This window comes from Phocoena sinus, chromosome 8 (genome assembly GCF_008692025.1).
Source record: "Phocoena sinus isolate mPhoSin1 chromosome 8, mPhoSin1.pri, whole genome shotgun sequence".
Classification (NCBI taxonomy): Eukaryota; Metazoa; Chordata; class Mammalia; order Artiodactyla; family Phocoenidae; genus Phocoena; species Phocoena sinus.
In genome coordinates this window covers 103,151,131-103,178,440 of record NC_045770.1, presented here as the reverse complement: position 1 = coordinate 103,178,440, position 27,310 = coordinate 103,151,131, and the positions used below count along the sequence as shown (strand labels likewise).

Below are 27,310 nucleotides of genomic sequence, written 5' to 3'. Positions count from 1 at the left end.
AAGTCCCTTAGCCTCTCTGAGCCTCCGCTTTCTCATGAATGAAACAACACGTTGTCACGGGGATTGAGAAAATGGACATGTTACAAAGTACACAGGGTGAGGGGGGGCTGTGGGATCACACTGCCTGCTTTAAATCCTGACTTTGCCTTTTCCTATTAGCTGTGCAAACCTTGGGCAAGTCACTTAACTTTTCTGTGCCTCAGTTTCCTCATCTATGAAACAGGCATGAGGTGGTCCAGAGGTTAAGACTCTGCGCTCCCAATGCAGGGGGCCTGGGTTCCATCCCTGGTCAGGGAACTAGATCCCACACGCCGCAACTAAAGATCCCGCCTGTTGCAACGAAGATCCCGTGTGCTGCAACTAAGACCCAGCACGGCCAAATAAATAAATAAATCTCAAAAAAATATATCTACTCCCTTAGCAACTTTAAAAAGTATATTTATTGGTCTAGTCATGTTTTCTATTTCGTGTTGGGTCAGTTTTACACATCTTTTGTTTTCTAGGAAATTGTTACTTTCACCTAAGTTTTCAAATTTGTTGCCATAAAATTGCACCTACTACACCCCTATTATTATTATCTTTTTGTTAGAGGATGAATATTCTTTTTTTCTTTGGTTGCCACCGGGTCTTAGTTGCAGCAGGCGGGCTCCTTAGTTGTGGCATGTGAACTCTTAGTTGTAGCATGCATGTGGGATCTAGTTCCCTGACCAGGGATTGAACCCGTGTGCCCTGCATTGGACGGTGGATTCTTAACCACTACACCACCAGGGAAGTCCCCACACTTATTATTTTTAAATCTCCATTGTGTCTGTGGTTATCTCCCTTTTTCATTCATTATATTGCTTATTTTTACCTTCACTTTATGTTCTTGATCAGTCTTGCCAGAATTTTGCCTATTAGCTTATTCAAAGAGCCAGCTTTGAACTTCATTAATCTTCTCTATTTTATTGGCATCATAGAAGTGTTAAGTGTTCTGATCCACAGACACAGTATACCTCTCCATTTACTTAGATATTTAATTTCTCTTGGCAATGTTTTATACTTTTCACTGTATAAGTCTTGCATATTTTTACATTAATTTTATCATTAAGCATTTCATATTTTAATGCTCTGTAAGTAGTATTTTAAAAATTTTAATTTCTGATTGTTTACTGTATTTAGAAATGCAGTTTCTTTTGTATATTGACTTTCTATCCTACAGCCTTGCTGAACTCACTTGTTAGTTCTAGTAACTTTTTTGTGGCTTCCTTAGGATTATATGTATAGACAATTATGTTGTCTGTGAACCAAGACAGTTTTATTTCTTCTTTTAAAATCTGTATGCTTTTTTTTTTCTTGCTTTATTGCCCTGGCAAGGACCTCCAGTATAATGTTGAGTGGAAGTGGGAAAAGCAGACACCCTTGCCTTGCTCCTCATCTTAGAATTTGTCTAATTTATTGGCATAAAATTTTTCATGATATTCCCTTATTACCCTTTTAATATCTGTAGAATCTATAGCGATGTCACCTCTCTCAATCCTGATATTGGTAATTTGTATCTTTTTCTTTTTTTCCTGATCAATCTGGTTAGGAAGTCTGTCAATTTTATTGATCTTTTCAAGGAACCATCTTTTGGTTTCTTTGATTTTCTCTATTTTTTTTTTGTTTCTGTTTTCTATTTCATTGATTTCCTTTTTGGAGTTAATTACTTCCTTTATTTTGCTTATTTGGGGGTTGATTTTTCTCTTCTCTTTCTAGTTTCTTAAGGTGGAAGCTGAGGTCATAAGCAGTCCTTTCTTCTTTTCTAACATAAGAATTTAGTACTATAAATTTCCCCAAAATTCTTTAGTGGAATCCCACAAATCCTATTATGTGTGTTTTCACTTTCACTAAGTTAAAAAGACTTTCTAGTTTCCCTTTTGATTTATTCTTTAATCCATTACTTACTTAGAAGTGTTTTGTTTTCGAAAATTTTGGGATTTTCCAAGCATCTTTCTCTTATTGATTTCTAAGTTAATTCCATCGCTGTCATAGAAACACTTTATGTGGGTTGAATTCTTTTAAATTTATTGAGTCTTGTTTAATGTCCCCAAATATGTGTGTCATGGTAAATGTTTTATGTACATTTAAGAAAAACATGTATTCTGCTCTTGTTGGGTGAAGTGTTCTGTAAATGTTAATCAGGTCAAGTGGTTGATAGTGCTTAAGTCTACTCTGTCCTTGCTGGTTCTCTGCCTACTTGTTGTTCTATCAATTAATGAAAGAAGATTATTAAAATTTTTGACTATTATTATGGATTTGCCTATATCTCCCTGCAGTTCAATCAGTTGTTACTTGTAATTTGAAGCTCTGTTATTAGGTGCACAAATGTTTAGGATTGTTATATATCTTCTTGATTGACTGACCCCTGTATCATAATAAAATGACCTTCTTTAACACTGGTGATATTCTTTGCTTGGAAATCTACTTCTTCTGTTCAGTGTGAGGAAAAAAGACTCAGGCCTCCATCCTTAAGCTCAGGGCCTCTGCAAGTGAGATTTAAGTTCATTGCCAAAGTCAGCACAGGTTGCTAAGCCCCATGATGGGGAAACACAAAGCATTGTGGGAACACACGGAAGGGGCCCCCATCCAGACTGAGGAGTTAAGCAATGTTTACTGTGTTGATAATTGAAGAGAAAGACAGTCTTTGGAGAAGGAAAGGCCTATACAAAAGGTGAGAGTCGGACTTCCCTGGTGGTGCAGTGGATAAAGAATCTGCCTGCCAGGGCTTCCCTGGTGGCGCACTGGTTGAGAATCCACCTGCCAATGCAGGGGACACAGGTTCGAGCCCTGGTCTGGGAAGATCCTACATGCCGTGGAGCAACTAAGCCTGTGAGCCAAAACTACTGAGCCTGTGCTCTAGAGCCTGTGAGCCACAACTACTGAGCCTGCATGCCGCAACTACTGAAGCCCGCGTGCCTAGAACCCATGCTCAACAAGAGAAGCCACCGCAATGAGAAGTCCACGCACCACAACAACGAAGAGTAGCCCCCACTCACCGCAACTAGAGAAAGCCTGTGCGCAGCAATGAAGACCCAACGCAGCCAAAATAAATAAATAAATTTATAAAAAATAAAGAATCCTCCTGCCAGTGCAGGGGACACACATTCTATCCCAGGTCCGGGAAGATCCCACATGGCACAGAGCAACTAAGACCGCGTACCACAACTACTGAGCCTGCATGCCACAACTACTGAAGCCCATGCGCCTAGAGCCCACGCTCCTCAACAAGAGAAGCCACTGCAAGGAGAAGCCTGCGCACTGCAACATAGAGTAGCCCCCACTCGACACAACTAGAGAAAGCCCACGTGCAGCAACGAAGACCCAACGCAGCCCCCCAAAAGTAATTAATTAAAAAAAAAAGTTGAGGGTCCCACTTGGGTCATGGTATGTATGGTGCATCGGGAGCCCCCAGAAATGGGGCATAGGCCTGAAGGGCAGTGTTTGGGAAAGGGAGGCAAGATATGTACTGAGGTGTCAGAGGATCTTTTTTGCCACTGCTTGGACAGTTAATAGGGAGGAGAGTGTAGGAAATGAGATCGGTTAGGTGACTGTTGCATTTGCCCAAGCATGAGATAATGCTGGTCTGAACTAGGACTAGGAGATGAAGATGGAAGAGAAAGAATAAATTCTAGAGACACTCAGGAGGTAGACTCAATAGAACTTCATACTGATAAATGGAATATTGATAACTGGAATATTTCCTGCCATATCAGTAAACAAAGGATGTCACAGCCATCAACAATTGCAGCCCTCCAACATGAGCCAGTGAGCCCTGAGGAAGCTCAGGATGTGAAAACACAGGATACTAGCCCCAGATAGCTGAGGTGCATATCAAAGGAAAGATTTCACTGAGCCCAGACTCTTGCATCTTCCCATACATAGAAAAGCACTAAATTCCTTAACTTGATATATCTGGTTTTCTTTAATTAACAATAATCTTTTGATGTTCAGACTACCTGCCCTTTGTTGCAAAACTTCTATATAACTGGGCTCCCCCTCTTTGCCTCCTCGGAGCAGCTTCTCAGAGCTATCTGAAATGCTGTCTCTTGGGGTGCAGTCCTTACTTTGACCCAAATAAAACTTAACTTGCAACTCTCACATTGTGCATTTTTTTAAGCCAGTATCTTGCCTGATGTACGGCAAGAGCCTCCTAATTGATCTCCTTGCTCCAAACCCTTGTCCTCTACCCCACAACATTCCACAGCACAGGAGCTGGAGTGATCCTTTTAGACCTAAGTAGGACATGTTACACCTCTACTCAACACCCTCCAATGGCTCATCATGTCACTCAGAGTAAAAGTCAAAGTCCCTATAATAGCCAACACCTTCTGGCCCTGCCCCCCTCTCCTACTGCTCACCCTTTTGCTATTTCTACTCCAGCCACATTCACCTCCTCCAACAAACCAGGACTGGTCCACCCTTACCTAGGTGCAACTCTACCCAGACATCCACTCAGCTCCTTCAACTCTTTGCTCAAATGTCATCTTCTCGCTGATACTGCAACCTGCTTCGAGCACCCCTCCACACTCCAGGTCCCCTTTGTTCGGCTCTACTTTTCCCCTACAGCACTTCTTACCTTCCAACATATTAGATAATGCACTTACATTATGTATATGGTTTATTGTCCACCACATCTACTAGGGTGAAACTACACAAAGGCAAAGATCTTTGCTCTGTTCACTGACATCCTAAGTTACTAGAACAGGCAGCATGGGATACGTATTTGCAGACAACTGAATAAATAACTTAAATTACCAAATTTGGATGTGAGTTCCCGAGAGGGAGGATGGTGAGTGTGATGCCCACGTTTCTGGAGCTGGGGTTGCGGTGGAGGACTAGGGACACTGAATTTTTTTTAAAGCAGGAGAGAGCCCAGCTGAAGACCTCATATGGGAGTCATCAGCACAGGACAGGGGTATTGAAACCACAGGAGCAGAGAGGATCATGCAGGGAAAGGAGACAGAAGTGGCCCATATGGACAGCATTTAAATAAAAGGAAGGGGACAGAGACATAGCTGGGGGGAAAAGCAGAGGCATGTGGGGTCACAGAAGCTCAGGGAGGAGACTTTTAAGGAGAGAGAGGTTGAGTCAGGCAAGAACTGAAAGCTGGCTACTGGACGCAGTCACTAGAAAGTCATAGACAGCCTTATGGGGGAGCCAACTCAGTGACAGGTTACAAGCTAAACTGGTCAGGCCAATTCAGGTCAACAGGTGGTGGTAAAGGTAACTGAGGTTAACGGTACACGAATATAGGGTCAGAGAGATCTGGTGCCAATCCCAGGACTTGTTAAATTTCTGAACCTCAATTGGTCCCACGTAAAATGAGGATAGCACCACCCAGCTTATTAACTTTAGTGACTGATGATTAAATTAGATGATGGAGGAAAACGCAAGGCACAAAGTGGGTGCATTAGCTCCATTCTGTCAACGAGCCGACTGGGTTGGCTGCGAAGCAGACATAGACAGACATAGACCCAGGGGGAGCTGCGCCTACGGCCCAGGAATGATTGCTATAAGGACAGCAAAGCTGTAGGCTTGGGGAGGGGTGCGGGCACGCGACGTTGAAATCCATCCCTTTGCACAGAACACTCCCATCCCAAGATTAGCCGGAATGAAAGGTCTGCCTCCTCCTCAGTCCCAGGCACAGCTCCCTCTCTGAGCGCAACAAACATCCCCTGGGGCAGACTCAGAACACCAACCCACGGATTGCGCCTTTTCTACTCTCGGCCCACCCGGGTTGGACCTAGCCCTAGGCAACGCTACATTCCGCCCCTAGCAACCGCTCACCTGCTTTTCTCTTTCGATAGGCCAGCGATTTTCCTTTCTTTTTCTTACTGGTCCGCGTAACTCTATTTCGAGCAATCAGTAGCAGCCACGGGGACCCAACTCACTCCCACACAACTTGGGGGTGATCTAGGAGGAGACATGTTTCTTTCCCGAATCCAGTTCTCTTAGGAAGCATCTGATTTGTCAAACTGTTGTGAATCCCCCTGGAATGAGTCTCTAAGACACTTTATTTTTCTTAGGCCTGTTATGTCTGTCCCTTGCATACTCACCCCTCCAAATGGTACGGCCCGCACAATGCCCGCCCCCCCCCCCCCCCACCACCACAATCCAGCCGCTTTGAGAGTCCTCCGCTAGGTTGAGTCCACTCAGAGGTGCAGACGATACCATCTGTGACTAATAAATAGGGAGTCTGTAATCCTCTCCGGATTGCCTATTCCGCTTAGACCACCTCTCCCATCTGTCGCTAGAACCGTGAGCACGAACCCCAGTTGGGTGGTGGGACTACTGTTCCCGGCACCGCGCGGAGCGCGCTGCGCGGGCAAGGGAAAGCGGCACTTGGTACGATCCATTCCCCGCCCCGCCCCGCCGGAAGTGAGGTGTCTCACTCCCGAAGTTCCGGCTCGCAGTGGGTGGGGAGTGTTGTTAATCGGAGTCGCCTCCGCAGTCGCGGGGTTTGAGCGGGCTCGCGGCGCTGGGCACCTGGTGAGTGGGCCGGGGCCGGGGTCTGGCCCGGGTTGGGGTTGGAGTCGGGACCTGGATCTTTCCCCTTCAGGTCTCCGGGGTCGGCGCGCCCCCTCAGCCCCGTCGCCCGCTTTCGGCCTGTCATCTGGCGGTAGACAGGCTCCCGCGCGGCCGCTCTCAGAGTCTCGGCCCCGTCTGCGACGCTCGCAGCTTCTGGCGTTTACAGGTGTGCGACCGTGGAGGCGACCCGGGTCCCTCTCCGTCCCGCCCCTGCATCCTGACGGTCGGCCGTTTCTCCGGTGCCCCGAGTTGACACTGCCCCGGGGGTTGGGGAGCGCTAGGGTTCCAACCTGACGTACCCCGCCCGCTCCCGCGGGGCGCGCGTCGGAGCTGCCCACCCTGGCGGAGCTGTCACCGGCGCTGTCGCCTGCCCGGCTGCGCCCCCCAGCGCCTTGGCTTCTCCCGGTCCAGGCCGCAGGTTCCCGCTGCGGGAGATTTCTGCTTTTGCATCCCACTCCATCACCGTCACTTTAGGGACACTGGGAGCAGTTCCCTCCTCCTCCGACTTTGCTGCCTTTCCTCATTCTTCCCTGGAGGCGGCGGTCTGGCAGGCGGCGTGGAAAGAGCCCTAGATCTGAAACAAGACTAACCCAGGCTGCTGGCCTTGCGTCAGTGTGATCGCTTAACCCCTTTGAGTCTCAGTCTTTTAATTTGTAAAATGGGGGAGTATATGCTGTTCTTGATGCGATGATGGTGAGGACAAAGTGAGGTTTCCTTTTCTTCCTCCTGTTTGTTAGCACTGCGTCTCAGGCACTGTGCTAGGTGTGCCCAGTATTGAGCATCACACAGTCCTTTCCCCCTGCAGGTCCCTAGGCCAGGGCAATGTTCCGCACCGCCGTGATGATGGCGGCCAGCCTGGCGCTGACCGGGGCCGTGGTGGCTCACGCCTACTACCTCAAGCACCAGTTCTACCCCACCGTGGTGTACTTGACCAAGTCAAGCCCCAGCATGGCAGTGAGTTCAGGGCTCAGGGAGGGAGGAACTCCCTGGGAGGGAAGGAGGAGTCTGTTTGAGAGAGGGGTGGGGCTAAAGGTCAGGTAAGCGGGAGACAAGTGAAGTAGCTGCCGGGCCTAACTTTGAACAAATTGTGATGGGGATGTGGAGAGGCTCCTGAGTGATGAGCCCCGGACAGAGCAAAGCAGAAAGCGACCTCAAACCATAGCCTCTCCTCACACCTAGGTCCTGTACATCCAGGCCTTCGTCCTTGTCTTCCTCTTGGGCAAGGTGATGGGCAAGGTGTTCTTCGGACAGCTGAGGGCGGCAGAGATGGAGGTGAGATGTTCATGGCTCCAAAGGTGAGAGGCAGGGAGCTGGGCAAGCAGAATGTCTGAGTTCCACATCATTCCTTGCCCAACCTGCAGCATCTTCTGGAACGTTCCTGGTACGCTGTCACTGAGACTTGTCTGGCCTTCACTGTTTTTCGGGATGACTTTAGCCCCCGCTTTGTGGCACTCTTCACTCTCCTTCTCTTCCTCAAGTGCTTTCACTGGCTGGCTGAGGACCGTGTGGACTTTGTGAGTTGGGTCGGGGGGTTCTCTGGAGCAGACAGAGGGCTGGCTTGTGGAGTGATGGCTGGGTTGGGGACATGGGGTGAGCCCCAGACTTCCTGACGGGCCCCCTCTCTCCTCTGCCTCAGATGGAACGCAGCCCCAATATCTCCTGGCTCTTTCACTGCCGCATTGTCTGTGAGTGAGACCCATGGGAGCGGAGAGGAGGGAGCTGGAGGGAGAAGAGGCACCATGAAGGACTGGAACATGAAAAGTCACTAACCATGGACCTGTACCGTAGAGCACAGGCTGCCCTCGGCCCTCAGCTGTACAGGAAAGATAATTTAGGAAGTTAATTTGCATCATCTCTGCCTGTTCCACTCCAGGGCTTCTCAACTGCCTAGCCCCTTAGCTCTTTGCCTCCTCACCTGGAGCTTGGGCCACCCCTAGGCAGAACTGGAGTTCCCAGGGGGCCGGGTTCAGTGGAGTGTACCCACCTGACTAGATGGCTAGGGCCGTGGTGGGCTTGAGGGTGGGAGCTGTCTTAGAGCAGGAAGTGGCTGTCAGGCCCTGGGCTGACCCCACCAACCTCCCATTTGGGGGGTCCCCACAGCCCTTATGTTCCTCCTGGGTATCCTGGACTTCCTCTTCGTCAGCCATGCCTATCACAGCATCCTGACCCGTGGGGCCTCTGTGCAGCTGGTGTTTGGCTTTGAGGTAAAACTGGCTTGGGAGGTTGGGAGGACAAGCCCAAGGTGGCACTGTTGTGCCCTGACAAACCTTTATCGAGCACCTGCTCTGTGGCCAGCCCGTGTGGGCCACCAAGGAGCAGCCATCAGTCAGTCCCAGCCCCTGCCCTCTACGCACTCCTGGGAGAGCGGGGACGGCGCAGAAAGGCGCGTGTGGAGGAGGAGCCCTGACCTGGCGCTCAGGGAAGGCTTCCTGGAAGTTGATGCCAGAGGAGCTGGCTGTCGATGGACAGAAGGAATTAGCTTGATGGACAGCTGGGGAGGTGTGTTCCCAGCAGAGGAAGAACGTGTCCAGTGACAACAGTTCACGTCTGTTGAGTGCTTACTGTATGCCGGGCCCTGTGCTGAGCACTTGACCTGCATCTCTTTTAATCAGCAAAACAACGTTGTTATAAAGGAACAGTTAATTCTGTCATTTACAGACAAGCAAACTGAGGTTCAGAGAGGTCTACGAGTTGCTGAAAGTCACACTAGCTAGGGAGTGGAGAAGCTAGGAGGACCCCGGCTGTGTCCAAGCCTGTGCTTGTACCGTGGCCCTCCGCTGTGCACGGGCCTGGGGACAGTGGTTTGGCTGGAGCCCGGGGCCTGTGTTCATATGTCCACCCCCCCACCCCCAGTATGCCATCCTGATGACTATGGTGCTCACCATCTTCATCAAGTACGTGCTGCACTCTGTGGACCTCCAGAGCGAGAATCCCTGGGACAATAAGGCCGTGTACATGCTCTACACGGAGCTGTTTACAGGTGAGACGGGCCTGGACCTCCCCTGACCTGCACCAGTGTCCCCAGCCCTGCCTACCAGGCCCTGTGACCTGCTGCTCTCTGCACCCCTTGCCCCCAGGCTTTATCAAGGTTCTGCTGTACATGGCTTTCATGACCATCATGATCAAGGTGCACACTTTCCCTCTCTTTGCCATCCGGCCTATGTACCTGGCCATGAGGTGAGCCTAGCCCTGCCCTGCCCCAGCTCTGACCCCTCCCCTCCGTCTCCCTCCTTCTACTGAAACTGTCTTTTCAGGCAGTTCAAGAAAGCTGTGACAGATGCCATCATGTCTCGCCGAGCTATCCGCAACATGAACACACTGTAAGTGGGCGTGTCCTAGCTGCTCGCCCAGGCCGTGCCCCAGGTGCCCCTGCCTCCAGCTCTGGTCTTGACGTGTCCTTGGTCTGTCCTAACCAGGTATCCAGACGCCACCCCAGAGGAACTCCAGGCGATGGACAACGTCTGCATCATCTGCCGAGAAGAGATGGTGACTGGTGCCAAGAGACTGCCCTGCAACCACATTTTCCACACCAGGTGGAGATGCCCTGAGCAGCCTGCACATGAGGGAGCGGCTTTGGAAGGCAGACCCCGAGGCACCTGCTAACTGTTGCCTGGTCTTGACCCCCAGCTGCCTGCGCTCCTGGTTCCAGCGGCAGCAGACCTGCCCCACCTGCCGTATGGATGTCCTTCGGGCGTCGCTGCCGACCCAGTCACCACCGCCCCCTGAGCCTGCGGATCAGGGGCCACCACCTGCCCCCCACCCCCCGCCACTCCTGCCCCAGCCCCCCAACTGTGAGTGGCACTCATCTGGCCATCCAGCACACTGCTGGGTTCTCGCCCCAGACTGGGAGTGGGAAATGCGGAGGTGAATCAGAGTCGCTGCCCTCGAAGCTCAGTCTGGGGCCGGGGGGCTGGTCACGGGAAGAGACGCAGATGATTGCGGTCATGTCTGATCCGTGCTGGGCTCAGAGAGGGCCTGTGGGAGCAGAGGACAGAGCCCCAACACCCAGTCCCTTGCCTGCGATTTGGCTCTCAGTTTGGACCTTTTCTCACCACCCCGTCCTCTCTCTGCAGTCGCCCAGGGCCTCCTGCCTCCCTTCCCTCCAGGCATGTTCCCGCTGTGGCCCCCCATGGGCCCCTTTCCTCCTGTCCCACCTCCCCCCAGCTCTGGAGACGCTGTGGCCCCTCCGTCCACCAGTGCAGGTGAGTCTTTTGGGTAGCACGCCAGCCAGGGCGGTGGAAGGAAGGGAAGCAGAGGGCCCTCAGCACGGACTAACTTCCTGTTCTTGCTCTTTCGCAGCCCTTTCTCGGCCCAGTGGAGCAGCCACAACCACAGCTGGTTCTGCTGCCTCTGCCCCAGCACCTGGCTCGGCCTCCACCCCTGACGCTGGCCCTGCCCCAGGCTTCCCCTTCCCTCCCCCGTGGATGGGCATGCCACTGCCTCCACCCTTTGGTAAGCTGGGCCGCTCTTGGGGTTGTTTTGGGAGGTGGGGGGGTGTCAGGCCCAGGCAGCCCAGGCTGAGCCTCTCTCTCTCTCTCCAGCCTTCCCCCCGATGCCTGTGCCTCCTGCCGGCTTTGCTGGGCTGACCCCAGAGGAGCTGCGGGCTCTGGAAGGCCACGAGCGGCAGCACCTGGAGGCCCGGCTACAGAGCCTGCGCAACATCCACACGCTGCTGGATGCCGCCATGCTGCAGATCAACCAGTACCTCACTGTGCTCGCCTCCCTCGGGTACGCCTACACGGGGGCCAGGGTGGGCAGCAGGGGTGTGGGGCTGCCGAGAGAAGGCCCCCAGCAGCGGTTCTGGGCCTTTTTCTCCCCTGCCACCCTGTGATATGTATCGATTCAGGCATTCTATCTATAGGCACACCCAAGGTGTCGGGGTTCTTGGTGCCTTTTTATCTTCCCACTGCAGAAGGCCTGTCTGGATCTAAGGAGGAGTGGTGTTTATTAGAGAGCTATCCTTGAATCTTGTCCTTGTATATAATTCCCAGTACTTTAATCACGTATACTCTCTTGACACAGGGTGACACTTTGACTGGGAATCACTGCCCCTGATCTGAGACAGCAAATACAAAGTCACTTGGAGCCAGCTTGGCCCGAATTCAAGTCCTGATCTTATTACTCACTTGCTCTGTGACCTTCATTACCTTATTTGAATAGAGTTCTAAGTCCTATTCGCAGGGGACATAGACCAAAGTGCTGGCACCCAGCAATGTCGGTACAGACTTGGAGTGGAGCTTGAGTCTGAGACCTGCGTGCTTTGTGTTGTTCAGTGCACTGTCTTAGTTGGTACTCTAGAAGGTGCCTGGCATCTCAGAGTGGCAACTCTGCAGTGTAACAGTGAACAAGGCCAACGGTCCCTGCCTGCAAGTGGTTTACAATCAATCTGTGGTATAGAATTCCAAGTATCATTCAACATGTGTTCAGTCGTGTCTGCGTCACTGGGGCTGCGAGGCACATCGGCGCTGGAGTGCACCCCACAAGGCTCACGGAGGGCAGAACCTCTCGAGTCGTGCCAGGATGCCAAGGCCCTCCTCTTGTCCCTTCTCTTCCTAGGCCCCCCCGGCCTGCCACCTCAGCCAACCCCACTGAGGAGACTGCCCCTACAGCTGTCGCTGCTGCCTTCTCTACCAGCACCCCCAGCTCTGAGGCCACCACCCCATCCCTGGGAGCCTCCCCGCCAGCCCCTGAACCTGAAAAGCCTTCAGGTAGTTGCGGTCAGCCTACAGTGGGGTGGGGCAGGGGACTTCTCTGGGTTCCGCTTCTGGACCTCTCTGTCCCCAGCTCCTGAGTCAGCGGGCACCGAGGAGCTGCCTGAGGATGGGGAGCCTGACGCAGCAGAGCTCCGCCGCCGTCGCCTGCAGAAGTTGGAGTCCCCTGTTGCCCACTGACACTGCCCCAGTCCTGGCCCCTGCCCCCACCCTTGAGCAGTCCGCGCTGGAACACGTCCTGCCACCAAGTGGCAGCTCCCTCTCTATCTGCACCAGGGAGTAGTAACCCCCAGCTCTGAGACAGAGGAGGTGGCATCTGACCAAGTGGAAAGAGGCCTGAGGCCCCAGCTGACTCCAGCCCTTACAGTCCCGGGCAGCCATGGGGATCTTGGGTCAGTTCCAGCCTTCCTGTCCAACCCTTCAGCGCTGTGTTCTGCTGGGGCCAGGAAGACAGAAAGGTGCAGTGTCTGAGAAGCCCTCTGACCCACCCAGTCCCTTTCTGGGAGAAGGGGAGCCCCTCCGAGCCCCCCTTGTGTGTGGAGTCACGCTGCAGTGCCGAACAGTATTAGTTCCCGTTCCCAAGTGTGGACTCAAGGGGCTGGAGGTAGGCCAGGAACTTGCTCCCGGGCCCACCCACGAAGACTGGTACTGATGTCCTTTTCTTACCCGAACTCCCCAGGAGCCCTTTGTGGTGGTGGCTGTGCCCCTAGTGCCCTGTGGCATTTCCATGTCTTACTGGCAACCACACAGCTCAGGGAAAGGAGTGTCTGGGGTGGAGAAGCAGGCTGGCAGCACTGAAGGGCCCTGCTCTGCCCCTCCCCCCCAGGCCCTTTTCTCCCTGCAGTTTGTCTGAGGTGAGACTGTCCCTGGTCTCACCCAGCAGCCACTGTGCAACCTCACTCTAGGCTGAGGGCTCTTGTGTCTGCTTCTGAACCACTGCAAGCCCCAGAACCTACAGAAGGCAACTTCTTAACTTACAGAATTTTTCTTGAGTTTAGAAGAATTGGAATTACTTCCTTGCTATTGTCTTTTGGCTTAAATTTTGTCTTTGAATTTGAATGCTTGACCCCAGGAAAGGGGAGCAGGAGTGCCAAGCTCCCTGTCTTTCCAGTTTAGAAAAGGCTCTGGGCCAGGTGGGGACGACAGGAGCCAAGGCGTTGCCTGCCCCTGTCTTTTGCCCCTCAGTGTTGTGTTACAGGAGTTGCTGGAGACAGTTTCAGATGATTATTTAATTTGTAAATATTGTACAAATTTTAATAGCTTAAATTGTATATACAGCCAAATTAAAACTTGCATTAATGACTGGTGGAACTGGTGTGATAGGATCAGTGTGCCATGCTCCTTTTTCTTAACTCAGGCCGTAGACTCGAGAGTGGCCTGGAATCTCCAGGAGTGAGGGTTTACTTACACAAGCCAACACTGTTCTTGGGCACAATGTTGAATATTAAGGTATTAGAAAGATATACCCATTTTACATATGAAGAAACTGAACCCCAGAAAGGTTAAGTACCCTGCCTTAGGTCAGAGCAAGTAGGGGAGCCAGGCTCTGAACCCTGTCTTAAGCCAGCTTGCTGCTGAGATGGGGTGGGAACTCTGGCTTTTGGCCCTTGTGACTCCCAAGGATGGGGCAGGTGTGAAGGTTCCTTGGCTGGGGTGGGATGGGATGGCAGGGACAAAAGGTCAGCATCTTCCTGCCTGCAAACCCCCTGTCCAGCCTTGATACTAGGTCAGCAACCTGGGAAGGATGGCCCTGTGCTGGGCTGCTAGGAGCTCTCAAGGAGCCCCTTGTGGGCAGACCAGCTAAAGCTAATCACTTAATTTGCTGGAGCTGGAAACCCAGTCAGACCCAACTCAATATGGAATGGAATAAAGGTGACTGGCCTTTTTGCCTCTCCATGGGTAAAAGGAATGAGCCGAGGGGCTGACGTGCACTACACTTGGAACTGAAGACCTCCAGGACCCACGTCTGAGTCGTGTTGTGTTCTCTGTAGCCTCTACCAAGTCAGGTATGACCTAGAGCAAGGGCTCAGGGATTTTTCTGCCGCAGTGAGGGTCTGCGGGCCAAGGAAGGAATGTGCCCAATGGGTCTGCCCTGTGCTACCCTCCTGTAAACTGGGCTGGGCTACTGCTTCCAACAGAGGGGCAGTCAACCACCTCTACAGCTTGAATAGCTGAGTCCAAGGAGCTCCAATGAAGGGAAAGCAGGAACATGCCAAAGTGGGGGGGGTGGAGGAATTAATGCTCCCCCCTAGCTTGGCTGTTCCTGGTGGGTCTCCAATATTAGACAGCCCTCCCCCCGTGCTGCCACCTATACAGAGTCCCATTTCCTCCTTTATGCAAACAAGGCCTGCTCCAAGGCCCTCAGCCCTGGTCTCTGTGCCCCTTTCCCCTAGCTGCCTCAACAGCCTCTCCCCTCCTCCTGAGATCCCCAGCACTCCAGTCGCAGGGGGACGCTGGTCGTGCAGGCTGCTCAGCTGGGCTTCAGAAGCCCTTCTCCAGAAGCCAGGCTTTGAGCTGCTGATCAAAGTAGCCCTTGACCCGAAGGGTACCTGTCACCTCATTGACCTGGGTGATAGGTGTCTTCCCCAGCAGCGGGCTCAGAAAATCTTCCACATCCTTCTGCAGGGCCTGGGGGAAGATGATGAATCAGGCCTGGTAAGACCTTTCCCTCTAGAGGGTTCCCATCCCTTCAGCCCTGAAAGGTCAGAATCGGACCCCGACCCACCCACCCACTTACCCAAATGTCCCCCTCCACCTTCCGGATCACAGTCATCTGACGGTTTCCATGCGTGATGTCCTTGTAGACTGGGATGTTGTGCATACGAGAGCGTCGCACAAAGTAGGGCAGGTTGGGTGGGGGGTCTATGACAGAGAGGGACAGTGATAAGTCAAATGTTCCCAGACTTCATCTCACCTCAGCCAAGGCCTTTCTCCTCAGAGTGTGCAGGGGGTCAGTGAACCTAACGGCAAAGCCACCTCCAGACTTCAGATCAGGAGACCTGCTGTTTCCCTAAGTTTAGAGCCAGGAGCAGCTTGTTCACCCTGGTACCTCAAGGCCCAGCACAGACCTGGCACCAGAAGGTGCTCAAGAAGAAACGAGGTCAGGGCTATGCCTCCCGGGATCTTTGAGTCCCCCTCTGGAGCCAATCCTTGCCCTTCTCCACTGGGTAGGGGAAGCTAAAATCAATCTCTGGCACAAAGGGATGGGGGTTTATAAGAACTGAACACCTACCGCAGGCTGGGCTCTGCATGACACGCGTTATGTGCTGAGCAGATGATCTCTGTTTTGCTGCAGCTGAGGTTGGGAGAAGCTAAGTGACTAACTCAACCATACTGGCAATAGACAGCAAAGCCAAATTTGGACCCAGAACTGCCCACCTCCCAAGCTGTGTTCTCAATTATGGCCAGGGGTGGAGGTGGGGGTCCAAATTTTTGGGTCTTCTCTCTATGCTTCACTTTTCCCACATGGGAAGCCCTCACCCCAGTAGTGTGGATGGATGGGTACTAGCCAAACAGGTCTCCGATCCTGGGCCCTTTGTTGAACGTAAGACAGATGCTAGCTCTGAGAGATCTCAACACAAGTCCTGAACCCTCTGGGGAGTACAGAGCCTCAGCCAGGGCAGATAGATCTCTAAGGAGGGGGATGTTTCCCTGCAGCCTTCAAGCCATCCCCATCACCCAGCTCACCTCTGGGGGGCTGCCAGCCACTAGAAGTGGGATAATGTTCATGCTTTGGGGGCTTTGGGATGCTGGTGGGGGGTAACAGGCGCTCCACAAAACGGTATTCATCCACAGACTCCACGAAGCTGGGGTAATCAGGAGGCCCCTGGGTCTGGCTCCGAGGGGGGGAAAAAAAAAAATCTCTCCATCAGCCTACCCATCCCCCACGCCCCACCCACCACCCCAGAATAGGGAGAACTTCAGTTAAGTAGAAAAAGGAAACATGACAAGCAGAGAGAATAGTATAAATATAAAAGGCTGGAGGTAGGAAAGCACCAGACTTCAGTTTGCTAGAGTGCAGGGTACAAGTGGGTCTGAAAAAGAAGTTCAGGAACTCGGAAGGGCCTGCCTCTCTCAGGATTTTTGTGGGACTCAAATGAGAAGTGTGTGTATACATCTGAAAAGCTGGGTAACCGTAAGTGTGACCAATACGGCATTTTTCAGTATTTTAAAGTTTCCTGTTAAGATTCTACTGAAATATTCTAGTTCTGGGTTAGGCTCTTTCAGCAATCGTGAAAATTTCCCACTCACACTCATCCGATGTGACCCTCCCTCACCTGGAATATTTCGGCCTCATACGGACACCACCAGGCACTAAGTGCTTACAACTTAATTCGACAAGTCAGGTATTTTATTACCCCCCGGTGTACATCCAAGAAAGATTAAGACACTAGCAAACAATCTACCTAAGGTCACATTCCAGAGTCTGTCCTCCTATACTTCTCCCAACAGATACCCTGGACTCCTGATAGGCCCCAGGGTTACAATGAGAATGAGAAGATGAAGTGGCCTATATATCGTGAGTCCTAGGTTCTCAGAAGTGTCGCCAACGATCTGGGGCCAATTCCCACACTCTGGTACGGTTTCCCCTTCAAAACACTAGGCAGCGAGAGTCTATGTGCAGCACCTCCCAGTTCCAACTAACTCAAGTTGTCCTCCAATCATATTTCAAGCCCCACACTCCGAAACGCGCTCCAAGCCCTGCCACCTTCCCTGTCAATCTTTTATCTGAGCTCCAGAAAAGTGCCCCCTAGGTAGGCACGCGGTTTTTAGACTACAAGAAATACGGTGAGCCTCCACCCAGCCCTCTGCCCCCAGCTTCAGGGTCAGCGCTCTCACCAGTCGCCGCAGCCCGCAGCCCGGCGGGACACCGGTCCTCCAGCCTCGCTGCACAGTCCGAAACATGGTGGCTGCCATCTTGAACTCCCCCGTACACGCGCTTTCTGCGCGCGCAACCAACCTGGTCCCGCCCCTTCCGGCTCGCCCGGCCCCACCCCCACCCCCACCCCACCCCCACCCACCCCGGGACCGAGAGAACGCCTGCGCAAAGCACAAAGAGGCGGAGCCAGGCGGCCTAGGGCGGTACAAAAGTCAGCGGCCTTGGCGGTCGCTCAGCAGTGACGTGACACGCAGCAGGCGACGAGCACGTACCTGCCCTAGCTTCTTTCTCTTTCTCGACTCCATCTTCGCGGTAGCGGTAGCGGTTGCGGTATCCGCGGTTCAGGTAAGGTTTGTGCCACGGATGGATCCGAAGGGCTCGCAGGTTGGCCGCGAGGTTAGAGGACGCGGGAAAAACGGGGGAAGAAGGGCTGCTCTGGGGGCCGGGCCAGTCCCCGTCCGACCTCCCTGGCAGGCCCGGCCTTACCCACGTGAGACCCCGAGACCACCTACTTTTCGGCGCCGTCGTCCCCGGCCTGCCACCCGTTTTCTGACCCTCCTCTCGCCCAGAGTATTTCTTCTCTTAAAAGCACCCCCCCCCTTTTTTTTTTTCAGTCGCCAACATGCAGCTCTTTGTCCGCGCCCAGGAGCTACACACTCTCGAGGTGACCGTCCAGGAGACGGTCGCCCAGATCAAGGTAGGGCTCCGTGGTGCTCCCTGGGGTGGTCTTTTGTGTTTTTCATCCTCGCCCGCCGCGGGAACGCTGAGTCTCGTTTTTCCCTGTAGGCTCATGTAGCCTCGTTGGAGGGCATCGCTCCAGAAGATCAAGTCCTGCTCATGGCAGGCACGCCCCTAGAGGATGAGGCTACCCTGGGCCAGTGTGGGGTGGAGGCTCTGAGCACTCTGGAAGTAGCCGGCCGCATGCTTGGAGGTGAGTTGGGGAGGTCTGTGTTTTGAACTGCTTTGTAAGCTCATGGGTGTAGGGTGTGTGCTCAGTCCAGGGTGGTTCTTCCTGTTTACATCTCTCAGAACGAACTTTTTGAGAGATCCATGGGAGACTGAGCCAGAGTGTCATTCTATTTCAGTCACTTACTAGATAAGACCCTTGTCTGTGTTCTAATTTACCCAGTAAAATCAGGAGGTCAGACCAGATCTCCAAAGTGCTCTTTAGGCCTTAAGGTCAGTAGTTGGAAAATTCTGAAGTGACACCCCAGAATGTACCAGACTAGACATTCTTAGATTTCAAGTCTTTGTGACTTTGTTTTCATTCCCTGTTTGGGCCCATCTTGCCTTTAAACTTGAGTTGAGGGAGAAAGGGTTCTGCTGGGTGGGGCCTTCTTGTTCTAACTGCTTGCTGTCCTCCTTTCCTATCACAGGTAAAGTCCATGGTTCCCTGGCCCGAGCCGGGAAAGTAAGAGGTCAGACACCGAAGGTAAGTGAGAGTATTAGTGGTGTTGTTTGGACTTTGTTGTGGCACAGCTAAGCCAAAACCCTTGGCCCTTGCCCTGTTTGCTTTCTCCCTTCCTGGCGATGAACCTGAGGAAAGGCATGGAAGAGGCAACCCAGGTTTGATCATCCCTCCCTTTTCCCAGGTGGCCAAACAAGAGAAAAAGAAGAAGAAGACGGGCCGGGCCAAGAGGCGTATGCAGTACAACCGGCGTTTTGTCAATGTTGTGCCTACCTTTGGCAAGAAGAAGGGCCCCAATGCCAACTCTTAAGTCTGTTGTCATCTTGGCTTTCTCTAATAAAGTCACTTAGCCCAATCATCTCATTGTTTCATCTTCATGTGCAGAGCCTCAGGGAGAGATGTGGCTTCTTAGGCTGGTGGTATGAAGAACAGTGAGGCCTCATTTTGGTTTTCTTGGTGGTGTCAAGAGTCAGCAACTTGGCAGGGATGTGTGGGTGGAGGTGGATAAGTGGTAAACTACAAAAAAAAAAAAAAAGCTTCCTGTGAAAATTGGTAACCATAAATGCCAGCCTTTCAGATGGAGAGTTGAGGAAAATTCCAATCCCAATGCTAAATAACTTGATAATTAACTTCCAAATACTTTCTTTTTTTGGTCTTTTTCTTTTAAACAGAAGATAGCAGGAACCATCGTTGTGGGAGAGATTTTATAGGGGCAGCAATGGAGAGGAGATTGATCGAGTAGAAGATGTATCAGGGAACACCAGTCTGGCATTTCCCTGCACTTGGAACCAGCTGTGGCTTTAGTAGAATCCAGACCAGGAATCTGGTCTGCCCCAGCTTCAGAAAGTATTGCCTGATTACATTAGTACTGCAGTGATCTTATTTGTTCTGATTACCTGATGGGCCTTGCTAACCTAATCACAGGTGAGGTGGCTCAGTTGATTGTTTCAGTGTTCCCAGAATTGGAGTTCTCTGGGGCCGATTCAAGTTTCCTCCTAGCAACACATGCATACCCATTCATTGATTCTGCTAAGCTTTTTGAACCTGCTGGTTCTTGGAATACAGCATACTACGGGGTAAAGACCTTGGGCTCTAGACTTGGACTGCCTTGAGTTTGGATCATTGTTCCATTTATTCACTGGCTGGCTGACTTTTTGGGCTGTGCCATACAGCATGTGAAATCTTAGTTCCCCCACTAGGGATCGACCCGGGGCCCCAGCAGTGAAAGCGCCGAGGCCTAACCACTGGACCACCAGGGAAGTCCATTGCCATCATCTCTTGAGAGTTGCTTTGAGGATTTTATGGGAAGTGCTTAGATCAGCACCTGCCCTCTAGAAAGTGCACAAATATATTGGCTATTTTTGAGTTCTACAGTGAGCTTCCTAGAAAGACATTGGCCCCCATCCCTTTTAGGAGTTTAGATTCTTGTGCGGAAAGCAAGGAAACTAGTTACAAGTGTTAATGACCTCAGAAAGTAAGCAGGGTGCTGTAATAAAAGGGAGTGTGACAGGTAGATAACTATCCTAGGGGAGGTCTCTGACGATGGGATGTGTGTGAGACCTGAAACAGGAGCTGATCAAGTGGTGAGATGGTGAGAGTTCCAGCCAAGAGACCTGTGTGCAAAGGTGAGTGGCAGATCCTGCAGGGTCTTGTCAGATGTGGAGAGGAGTTTGGTTTGAGTCCAAGTGCAGGTCAGGGTTTTAAGCAAGGGCCTGATGTGATCTGACTGGTGATCTAGTATTTTCTCTGGCTGACTTTTCTGGAGGGCTGGCAAGAAAAAAGGAAACCAGTTAAGCTGGTGTCATCCAGTTGAGCAAGTAGCTTAGACCACCAGTGGTGAAGGGGATGCAAAACTGAGCAGACTCCTCAAATCCATCCAGGTCGTGGTAGGGAAACAGATGACCCAAACTGAGATAGAGACAAGGTATTTCGAAGGCAGAGCTGACTAGAGGTGGGGCTGGGTATGAGTGAGGTGAGGGACCAAAGAACCAGAGCTTACTTTTAGGGTTGCCATGGATCAAGTCTTCACAGCGCTTGGCACAGTTTGTGAGTCGTCACCTGCACTCTACCACAAACTGTAAGGTCCATTAGGGCAGGAACCTCATCTCATTTTGCTCTTCAGTGTGTTTTCGCTGCCTCGTGTGAAGTTTGCGCTTTAAAGTTGGATGAGGAAGTCGAGCAAGAGCTCAAATATTTGTTAATGCTTCTTTCTTCTCAAGAGGGGAAATGCCCCCAACACACCCAGTCTAGGCACCCCGCCTTGGCCTTCTTCCACTCTCCCCTTTGTCTGTGTCCCCTAGTAGAATGGCTGCCCCTTCAGCGCAGGGACGCCTCATCTCCTATGGGTTTAGCACAATTAGTGGCCCAGAGTAGATTAAGGTTAGCAAAGATTGGGTTTTGCCGCAGCGCTTTATAGTGCCAAAAAGGCAACCACTAGGGGGCGAGCTGGTACCGGCGAAGCGTCCGCCGGACGCACTTTCCCTACGCTCCCACTGCGCCGGGCCGAGCTCCGCCGAAGCCGGGGCTGAGCTCGTACCTCCCCACCGGTTCCGGCGCATAGCCCAAGCGCGGCTCAACAGAGGGGTGGGGCTTGGCTTCCGAGTGTGGGCGGAAACTGACGAGAATCCTCGAAGAGCTTTGACTAAGCACTCCGTCGGCCCCGCAGAGGCGGAAGTAACCGAGAAGCGCCGGAAGATTGTGATGTGCTGCCCTTGTTCGTTCCCGTGTGGTGTGCGGCGCCAGTTGCCATGGACCCGGCCGGGCCTTGTGGTTTCTGCCCCACCGGGGAGGCCCAGCCAGCGCGCTACACCTGCCCTCGCTGTAACGTGCCCTACTGCTCGCTGCGCTGCTACCGGGCGCATGGCACCTGCGCCGAAGACTTCTACCGTGACCAGGTGCTGGGAGAGCTGCGCGGTCGCAGCGCCTCTCCCAGCCGCCTGGCCAGCGCCCTACTGCGGCTGCGTCAGCAACGTGAGACCGAGGACGAGCCCGAGGACGCAGGCCTCAGGCCTGGTCCGGCGCCCGGCGGCCTCTCAGGACTCTGGGAGCGGCTGGCACCGGCCGAGAAGGCGGCCTTCGAGCGGCTGCTGAGCCGAGGCGAGGCCGGGCGGCTGCTGCCCCCGTGGCGGCCATGGTGGTGGGTTCGCGGCGCCGGGCCGCGGCTTCTGGAGGAGCTGGGTGATGCCCCGGGCTGTGACGCCGAGGAGCTGGAGCCCTCCCCTGCGAGGACGCCACCGGAACCCGAGAAGGATGAGCCTGGGGCAGCCGAGCCAATTCTCGGAGACGTCCCCGGGGCCTGCCCTCCCGCCGTGCCCACCCTCATCCCCACGCTGGCCAGCCTGAGCAGGGGCCGGACGTCGCCGCTCGTGCGCTTCCAGCTGCCCAACGTGCTGTTCGCCTACGCACACACTCTTGCCCTGTATCACGGCGGCGACGAGGCTCTGCTCTCTGAGTTCTGTGCCACGCTGCTCAGCGTTTCTGGAGTCCTGGGCGCCCAGCAAGTCTTCGCCTCTACCGAGGAGGCCCTGCAGGCCGCAGCCCACGTGCTGGAAGCAGGCGAGCATCCCCCCGGACCCCTGGGCACACGGGGTGCCATGCGCGAGGCTGCCCTCATCCTGCTGGGTGAGGGCCCGGCCAACCAGAAAGGCTACACGTTGGCAGCACTGGGGGACCTGACACAGACCCTGGGCCGAGCCCGGAAACAAGCTGTGGCCCCTGAGGAACGAGATTGCCTCTACCGGGCCCGAAAGAAGTGCCAGTTCCTGCTGTCTTGGACCAACGAAAATGAGGAGGCTCTCACACCCCTGGCTCTAGACTGCGCCAGGGCTCACCGAGCCCACACTGTGGCAGCCGTGGAGGTGGCAGCCCTCACTGGGGAGCTGGAGCAGCTTTGGGGAGGCCCCCTGCCACCTGCCCGGAGGACTCTCATTGAGGAGCTCCTTGGCTGAACTGGACACTCTTTGTCATTAATAAAGCCGTGACTGGTCTGCCCTGTCGCCAGTGCCCATTTCTGAGGGACAGCTGTTGTGCCACCCACCCCCAGACGCTTGTGGCCACAGACCACCTGTCAGCTTCTTCCTGATCGGGGCTGACCCAGCCAGTTTTTAAGCAACCTGGCCCCAGAAAGGGAGAGAAGCAGCACCAGGCATTCCAGATGTTTATCCAAGGAGGAAGAGCAGCCCCTCCACTCCATTTTGTCTTCGTTTTCCCCTTTTGCCCCAACCACCTATCAGGCTGTTCACCCCTGCCTGTCCGAGCTCAGAGCAGGGTAGGGTGCAGGCCCTTGAGTGCCAGGTGAGTCCAGGCTCCTGGTGCTGGGTGTGCTGGCAGCTGGGTGGGCACGTGGCCCGACCTGGGACACGTGGAGCTGCTTCAGTAGATGTAGGGCACGATTCGGTAGGGCACACGCCGGCAGTATGCGTGCCAGGCCAGGCCATACTTCCGCAGACACTGCTGCTCATCCCGGGCCTCACGGTGTACCAACAGCGCAGTGAAGTAAAGGAGGTAGAAGTAGGGCAACAGGTGGGACACCCCTGTGGGGAAAGGGGTCTCTGTGACCACTCAGCCAGCCCCCCCTGGTTCACAAAGGTTTCCACAGCTGATGGCTCACGGGGCCCTCAGGGCTCCATGGTGAAAGGTCCAAGGTCTGCGGGGAGTGCTGGCGTGCTAGGCTGTCACAGAGGTCTGGCCCAGCCACACCCTGAGTCCATCCCCAGCTCCCCGACTACTCCCTCCACTGGGGTGCAGCCCTGTTCTCCATTCCACACCCAGACTGGGCATCCTGTGCTCACCACTCCACCTCTGCCCCTCACACACTTAACGGCCCCTGCCGTGCGCCAACCCAAACCACTCACCGCAGGGCAAGGACCAGGCCAGAGCCATGATGAGGTCTCCAAGGTAGTTGGGATGGCGGACCATACCCCACCACCCAGACACCAGCAGCCGTCGCCCTGTGGCTGTAGAGATGGTCTCAAGGTCTGGGGAAAGATGTAGTGGGATGGGGGACCCCCTGGAAGTCCAGCTGCCCAACCTCACTTCATGGCACCCCAGAAACCCAGCTCACCAGCCACTCTGGGATCAGAAGGATTCTTCCGGAAGGCGTTTTTCTGAGAATTGGCTCCACGGAAGATGTAGTAACCAACAGCTGGGAGAAAGTGTGAGCAGGCAGTCAGGGGCCTTCTCTCTGACCCTGACCAACTACCCACAGCCTAGACTCAGTCTGCCAGGAGAGCCAGGACGCAGCCCTTGGCTTTAAAGAAGGGTGTGAGGCTTAGCACCTACCTAGTGGGTGCTGAATAAATAGTGAACGAATGAAAGGGGGAGGGAGAGCGCTGCCCCTTCCTGACTGACCATTGATGAGGCAGATGACCGAGGCCAGGGGCAACCCCAGGGGCTCTGGGTGGTACAGCAGGAACTGGGCCTGCAGGCTGTAGGTGAAAGGTACCCAGGCGAGGTCCCCAAAGGCCAGCATGAAGCCAAACCCGTCATGTATGATGTCCATGGTGGTGAGGACCGCCTCCTGCAGGGACAGGACCCAGACACACTGGCTCAGTCCCCACGAGGTGCTCTCGTGGGAGGCACCCTCTCCCTCCCTAGCCCAGTCCTGCCTCACCTCGTGCCAAAGGGCATCACCCACATATAGTAGCTGGAAGCCATTGACCAGCCACATGGCCAGTGAGGGACTCCCCCGAAGTTCTGCTTCCTGCATCAGCAAGGCCAGGTTGATGAGGACCTGGGGGTTACACAGAGGGTGAGACAGGGCAGTCTGTTCTCAGTCCGTCTCCACAGAGGTGGCAGCGCCTGGAAAGGCAGTGGCCAGCCTGTCCCCTTCTCTCAGCTGTCCGTCACTAACTCTCCAGGCCTTTGTTGAGTGGCTCCGGCCCCTGTACCCAGGGGCAGAGAGACCGCACTGGACCACTTTCTGACCTGTTTTCTCTTGCTGTGTCCTGCAGTGTTCCCTTTGGGAGAGCGCTGTAGGGAGCGACTGCATACTTCAGGCTTGAGAGTTAAAACAGACCTGGTTTTGAATCTCAGCTTTGCCACCTGTGCAAGCTGCTTACCCTCTCTAAAGCGTATTTTCCCCACCTCCATGTAGAAAAGGGAGATAATCATGGACCATAATGTGTGTGAAGCACTAAGCACCTAGTAAGTGCTTGATAATGATTAGCTGGCAGCCAGCCTGTACTGAGCACCCCCATTCTGGTAGCACTGGGCTTGAGGCTGCCAATCAGGTTACCACCTCTAATCCTCACAGTAATCTTGGGAGGAAGCTCTTACTTTATCCCATTTCACACATGAGGAAACAGCCTTGAAGACCAGATCTGTGACCGGTGCCCAGCACTCCTCCCGTCTCTGGATGAGGTAGTTTCCAAGGTGACAGGGACCTTGCCCAAGAAACCCTTCAGGAAATCTTGACCAGTCCAGTATGGGTGATTATAACCAAAAAAACACAGTTGGCCTGTTTTCAAGGCTACCAGTGACAGACAGGTTGCTAAACCCAGTGACCAGTTTGAAGTTCTGCACCGCTTTGGCCAGCAAGCAGCTCAGTATCACTCTCTTCTCGAAATAGATTTTGCGCTTGACCGCTTTAGTTAAAATTGCACCTGCTCCCCCAACTCCCTCGCTGCTCTTTCCCCGTAGCACTTAGCATCCCCTGACATGCGATACGTATTTTACTTATTTTTTGTCTGTCTTTCCCCACTAGAATGCAGGCTTCATGAAGACAGAGATTTTTTTTCTTTCTTTCCTGTAACTTTTCTTTCTTTTGTCTCCCAGTACCTAGAGCAGTGCTTGGGCACATGATGGACTCAACAAATTATTTGTGGAATGAATGATTAGTGATTTATGTCAGCACAATATTGGCCCTGCCCTGCCCAGGCACTGCTCACCCATCCCACCCCTCCTCCTGGCTGGAAGCCCACTTAGCCATGCCCAGCATACCCAGCCGATGAGGCCAGGCCGCAGTTCGCAGAAATATTTGAAGTCAAAGGAACAGATGCGCGGGTTGAGCTCCCGTCCCAGGAAAAAGTCGTAAATGGGATTGCCTGGAGAATAATGGAGGGTGAGGTGCAAGCAAGCACCCCCATCTGCCTCCATCTACACCCTACTGGGACTCCTCTCACCTGAGTTCCCCCCGGGTGCCAGGGCAGAGGCAGGGGCTACCAGAGCCTTCAGATAGAGAAGGAGGCTGAAGATGAAGGCGATGAGGGTGGCCGCAAAGGCCAAGGGCAGGAGCATTTCCGGGAGCGCGCTCAGGGGCAGCCCGGCTAACACTCCCAGGCCCACCAACAGGGCTGTCAGCACCAGGGCCTGGAAGCCTGAACCACAGCACAAAGTGAGACCTGGGGATTGCGCCCCTCCCCCTCCCCCCCACCCCCAAATACACACACACACACACAGCCTAAAGCCCAGGGAGGTCGCAGACCTTGTCCCGAGCCATTAGTCAGACACTTTAGCTTTCGGAGGGTCACCCCAGCCACTTCTCTGGTGCATAGAGTGGCAGCAATGCTGGGAGTGGAGGGAGGAGGGGTGTGGAGGGAGCCAGTGGAACCCCCTCCGTCCTGGGCGTAAAAGAGGCACAAAATAGCAATTGGGCTTGCGGGCTCATCTCCACAGACCTCCCCACCGGGCCTGGGGCTCCAACCCCATCCCCACAACTCCGCGCAAGGACCCAGCCCCCAAGCACCGTTAATGGGGTAGCTCAGTCGACTCTTGTCCTTCAGTTCCTGCCCCTCGGCCACCTGTGGGCACAAAAGGGCGCTAAGGGTTGAGGCTGTCTTTCTTCTCGCCGAGTCCCCTCTCTCCGCCCGCCTCCCCCGCGCGTCCGCGAGCCGAGTCCGCACCTTGCGCGCCGGCAAGAGGTAGAGCGCCGCCTGCAGGCCGAGCCAGGTGAGACACAGCAACAGCGCCCAAGGGCTCCACAGCTCCTCGAGTTCCGGCAGGTAAGGGGGTGGGCCCAGGAGGCGCGCCGGGCCCGAGCGGGCTACCAGTAGCAGGTGGAACATGGTGGCGGGGAGCAGCAGCAGCAGTGCCGCAGCGCCTGGGGAAGGGGGCAGCCGCGTCGGGGGTCCACTCTCCAACTCTCCCGGACCCCCACAGGCGCCCTGTCATAGCCAGGGCCCCATCAGCATTCCCATCGCCGCCTTCCACACCCCATTCTCAGCGCTCGGCCCCCTTCTCTGACTGCTGTCTTGGTCCCCTCGAGGGTCCTGCTCGCGTTCCCCCTAGTCCGCCCGGTCCTCCATGCCACAAATCCCCTGCTCTGCAGCCGCCAGAACTGGCTCCTCCTCAGCCCCCTCTCCAGACGCTTCCCCGCACACTCCTAGATCCTCTGACTCCCGATACCCCTCAAAGCCTTTCATCCTCAGACCCTGCCCCCATCTCCGCTCATAGCTCAACCCTCCAGTTCTTCCTCGCATAGCTCTGGCCCCAAATACCCCCTCTCTCTGCCCCATTACCCAGGGGTCCTCCGAATTCCAGCTCAGCCCGGGAGCCCTGAGGGGCCATGGTTTCCTCCGCTCCGCCGGGGGTTGGGGGCTCTTAAAAATCCGTCAAGAAAACACAGCCCACCCCATCCCCCAGGAGATGGGCTCGGTGACACGGAGGACCCAGCCCAGCTGGGCTTGCACCTGTCTCTGCACGGAGCACAGACAGCGACCGCTTTTGTCCCGAGGTCTTTAAATGGACCCGCCCCCGGCCCATCCTGGGCCCAGCAGGTCAGCCAATCGTCTCTCAGGGGCGAGACCAACAGGACCGCCTCCAAAG

At 54.1% G+C, this 27,310-nt stretch overlaps 5 protein-coding genes across 20 annotated transcripts; 3 read left to right on the top strand and 2 right to left on the bottom strand.

Annotated features, from left to right (window-relative positions):
* Nucleotides 1–6,417: 6,417 nt before the first annotated feature.
* Nucleotides 6,418–13,571, top strand: SYVN1 (synoviolin 1). 4 transcript variants are annotated; one of them, XM_032642042.1, is made up of 17 exons: nucleotides 6,422–6,510; nucleotides 6,581–6,715; nucleotides 7,355–7,503; nucleotides 7,729–7,821; nucleotides 7,911–8,063; nucleotides 8,186–8,234; nucleotides 8,650–8,753; nucleotides 9,403–9,529; nucleotides 9,627–9,726; nucleotides 9,804–9,869; nucleotides 9,966–10,082; nucleotides 10,177–10,340; nucleotides 10,623–10,751; nucleotides 10,849–11,001; nucleotides 11,091–11,277; nucleotides 12,106–12,257; nucleotides 12,334–13,563. In XM_032642042.1, exons 3-17 carry the CDS (start codon nucleotides 7,372–7,374, stop codon nucleotides 12,438–12,440), a joined length of 1,833 nt encoding a protein of 610 aa, XP_032497933.1. In that variant the 5' UTR covers nucleotides 6,422–6,510; nucleotides 6,581–6,715; nucleotides 7,355–7,371; the 3' UTR covers nucleotides 12,441–13,563. The 4 variants fall into 4 exon arrangements, with proteins under 4 accessions (XP_032497934.1, XP_032497933.1, XP_032497931.1 ...); XM_032642043.1 differs by lacking the exon at nucleotides 6,581–6,715 and having other exon boundaries at nucleotides 6,418–6,510; nucleotides 7,744–7,821; nucleotides 12,334–13,571; XM_032642040.1 differs by lacking the exon at nucleotides 6,581–6,715.
* MRPL49 (mitochondrial ribosomal protein L49) lies at nucleotides 12,918–17,218 on the bottom strand. Of its 2 annotated transcripts, none has more exons than XM_032642045.1 (4): nucleotides 17,100–17,218; nucleotides 15,948–16,098; nucleotides 14,998–15,122; nucleotides 12,918–14,888 (listed from the first exon to the last, which is right to left on the bottom strand). In XM_032642045.1, exons 1-4 carry the CDS (start codon nucleotides 17,175–17,177, stop codon nucleotides 14,742–14,744), a joined length of 501 nt encoding a protein of 166 aa, XP_032497936.1. In that variant the 5' UTR covers nucleotides 17,178–17,218; the 3' UTR covers nucleotides 12,918–14,741. The 2 variants fall into 2 exon arrangements, with proteins under 2 accessions (XP_032497936.1, XP_032497937.1); XM_032642046.1 differs by having other exon boundaries at nucleotides 15,948–16,092; nucleotides 17,100–17,209.
* A 63-nt stretch (nucleotides 17,219–17,281) lies between these two features.
* On the top strand, nucleotides 17,282–18,905 carry FAU (FAU ubiquitin like and ribosomal protein S30 fusion). The gene is made up of 5 exons (XM_032642039.1): nucleotides 17,282–17,484; nucleotides 17,754–17,836; nucleotides 17,926–18,070; nucleotides 18,516–18,571; nucleotides 18,732–18,905. Exons 2-5 carry the CDS (start codon nucleotides 17,762–17,764, stop codon nucleotides 18,855–18,857), a joined length of 402 nt encoding a protein of 133 aa, XP_032497930.1. The 5' UTR covers nucleotides 17,282–17,484; nucleotides 17,754–17,761; the 3' UTR covers nucleotides 18,858–18,905.
* A 1,831-nt stretch (nucleotides 18,906–20,736) lies between these two features.
* Nucleotides 20,737–22,542, top strand: ZNHIT2 (zinc finger HIT-type containing 2). The gene has a single exon (XM_032642038.1). The coding sequence runs from the start codon at nucleotides 21,295–21,297 to the stop codon at nucleotides 22,492–22,494; it is 1,200 nt and encodes a 399-aa protein (XP_032497929.1). The 5' UTR covers nucleotides 20,737–21,294; the 3' UTR covers nucleotides 22,495–22,542.
* A 144-nt stretch (nucleotides 22,543–22,686) lies between these two features.
* TM7SF2 (transmembrane 7 superfamily member 2) lies at nucleotides 22,687–27,253 on the bottom strand. 12 transcript variants are annotated; one of them, XM_032642030.1, is made up of 10 exons: nucleotides 27,004–27,253; nucleotides 26,389–26,585; nucleotides 26,232–26,286; nucleotides 25,669–25,863; nucleotides 25,487–25,590; nucleotides 24,159–24,278; nucleotides 23,897–24,065; nucleotides 23,610–23,690; nucleotides 23,401–23,502; nucleotides 22,687–23,079 (listed from the first exon to the last, which is right to left on the bottom strand). In XM_032642030.1, the coding sequence occupies exons 1-10, from the start codon at nucleotides 27,050–27,052 to the stop codon at nucleotides 22,919–22,921; spliced, it is 1,233 nt and encodes a 410-aa protein (XP_032497921.1). In that variant the 5' UTR covers nucleotides 27,053–27,253; the 3' UTR covers nucleotides 22,687–22,918. The 12 variants fall into 12 exon arrangements, with proteins under 12 accessions (XP_032497921.1, XP_032497917.1, XP_032497928.1 ...); XM_032642026.1 differs by having other exon boundaries at nucleotides 23,401–23,523; nucleotides 23,991–24,065; XM_032642033.1 differs by having other exon boundaries at nucleotides 22,691–23,079; nucleotides 26,389–26,649.
* Nucleotides 27,254–27,310: the final 57 nt, after the last annotated feature.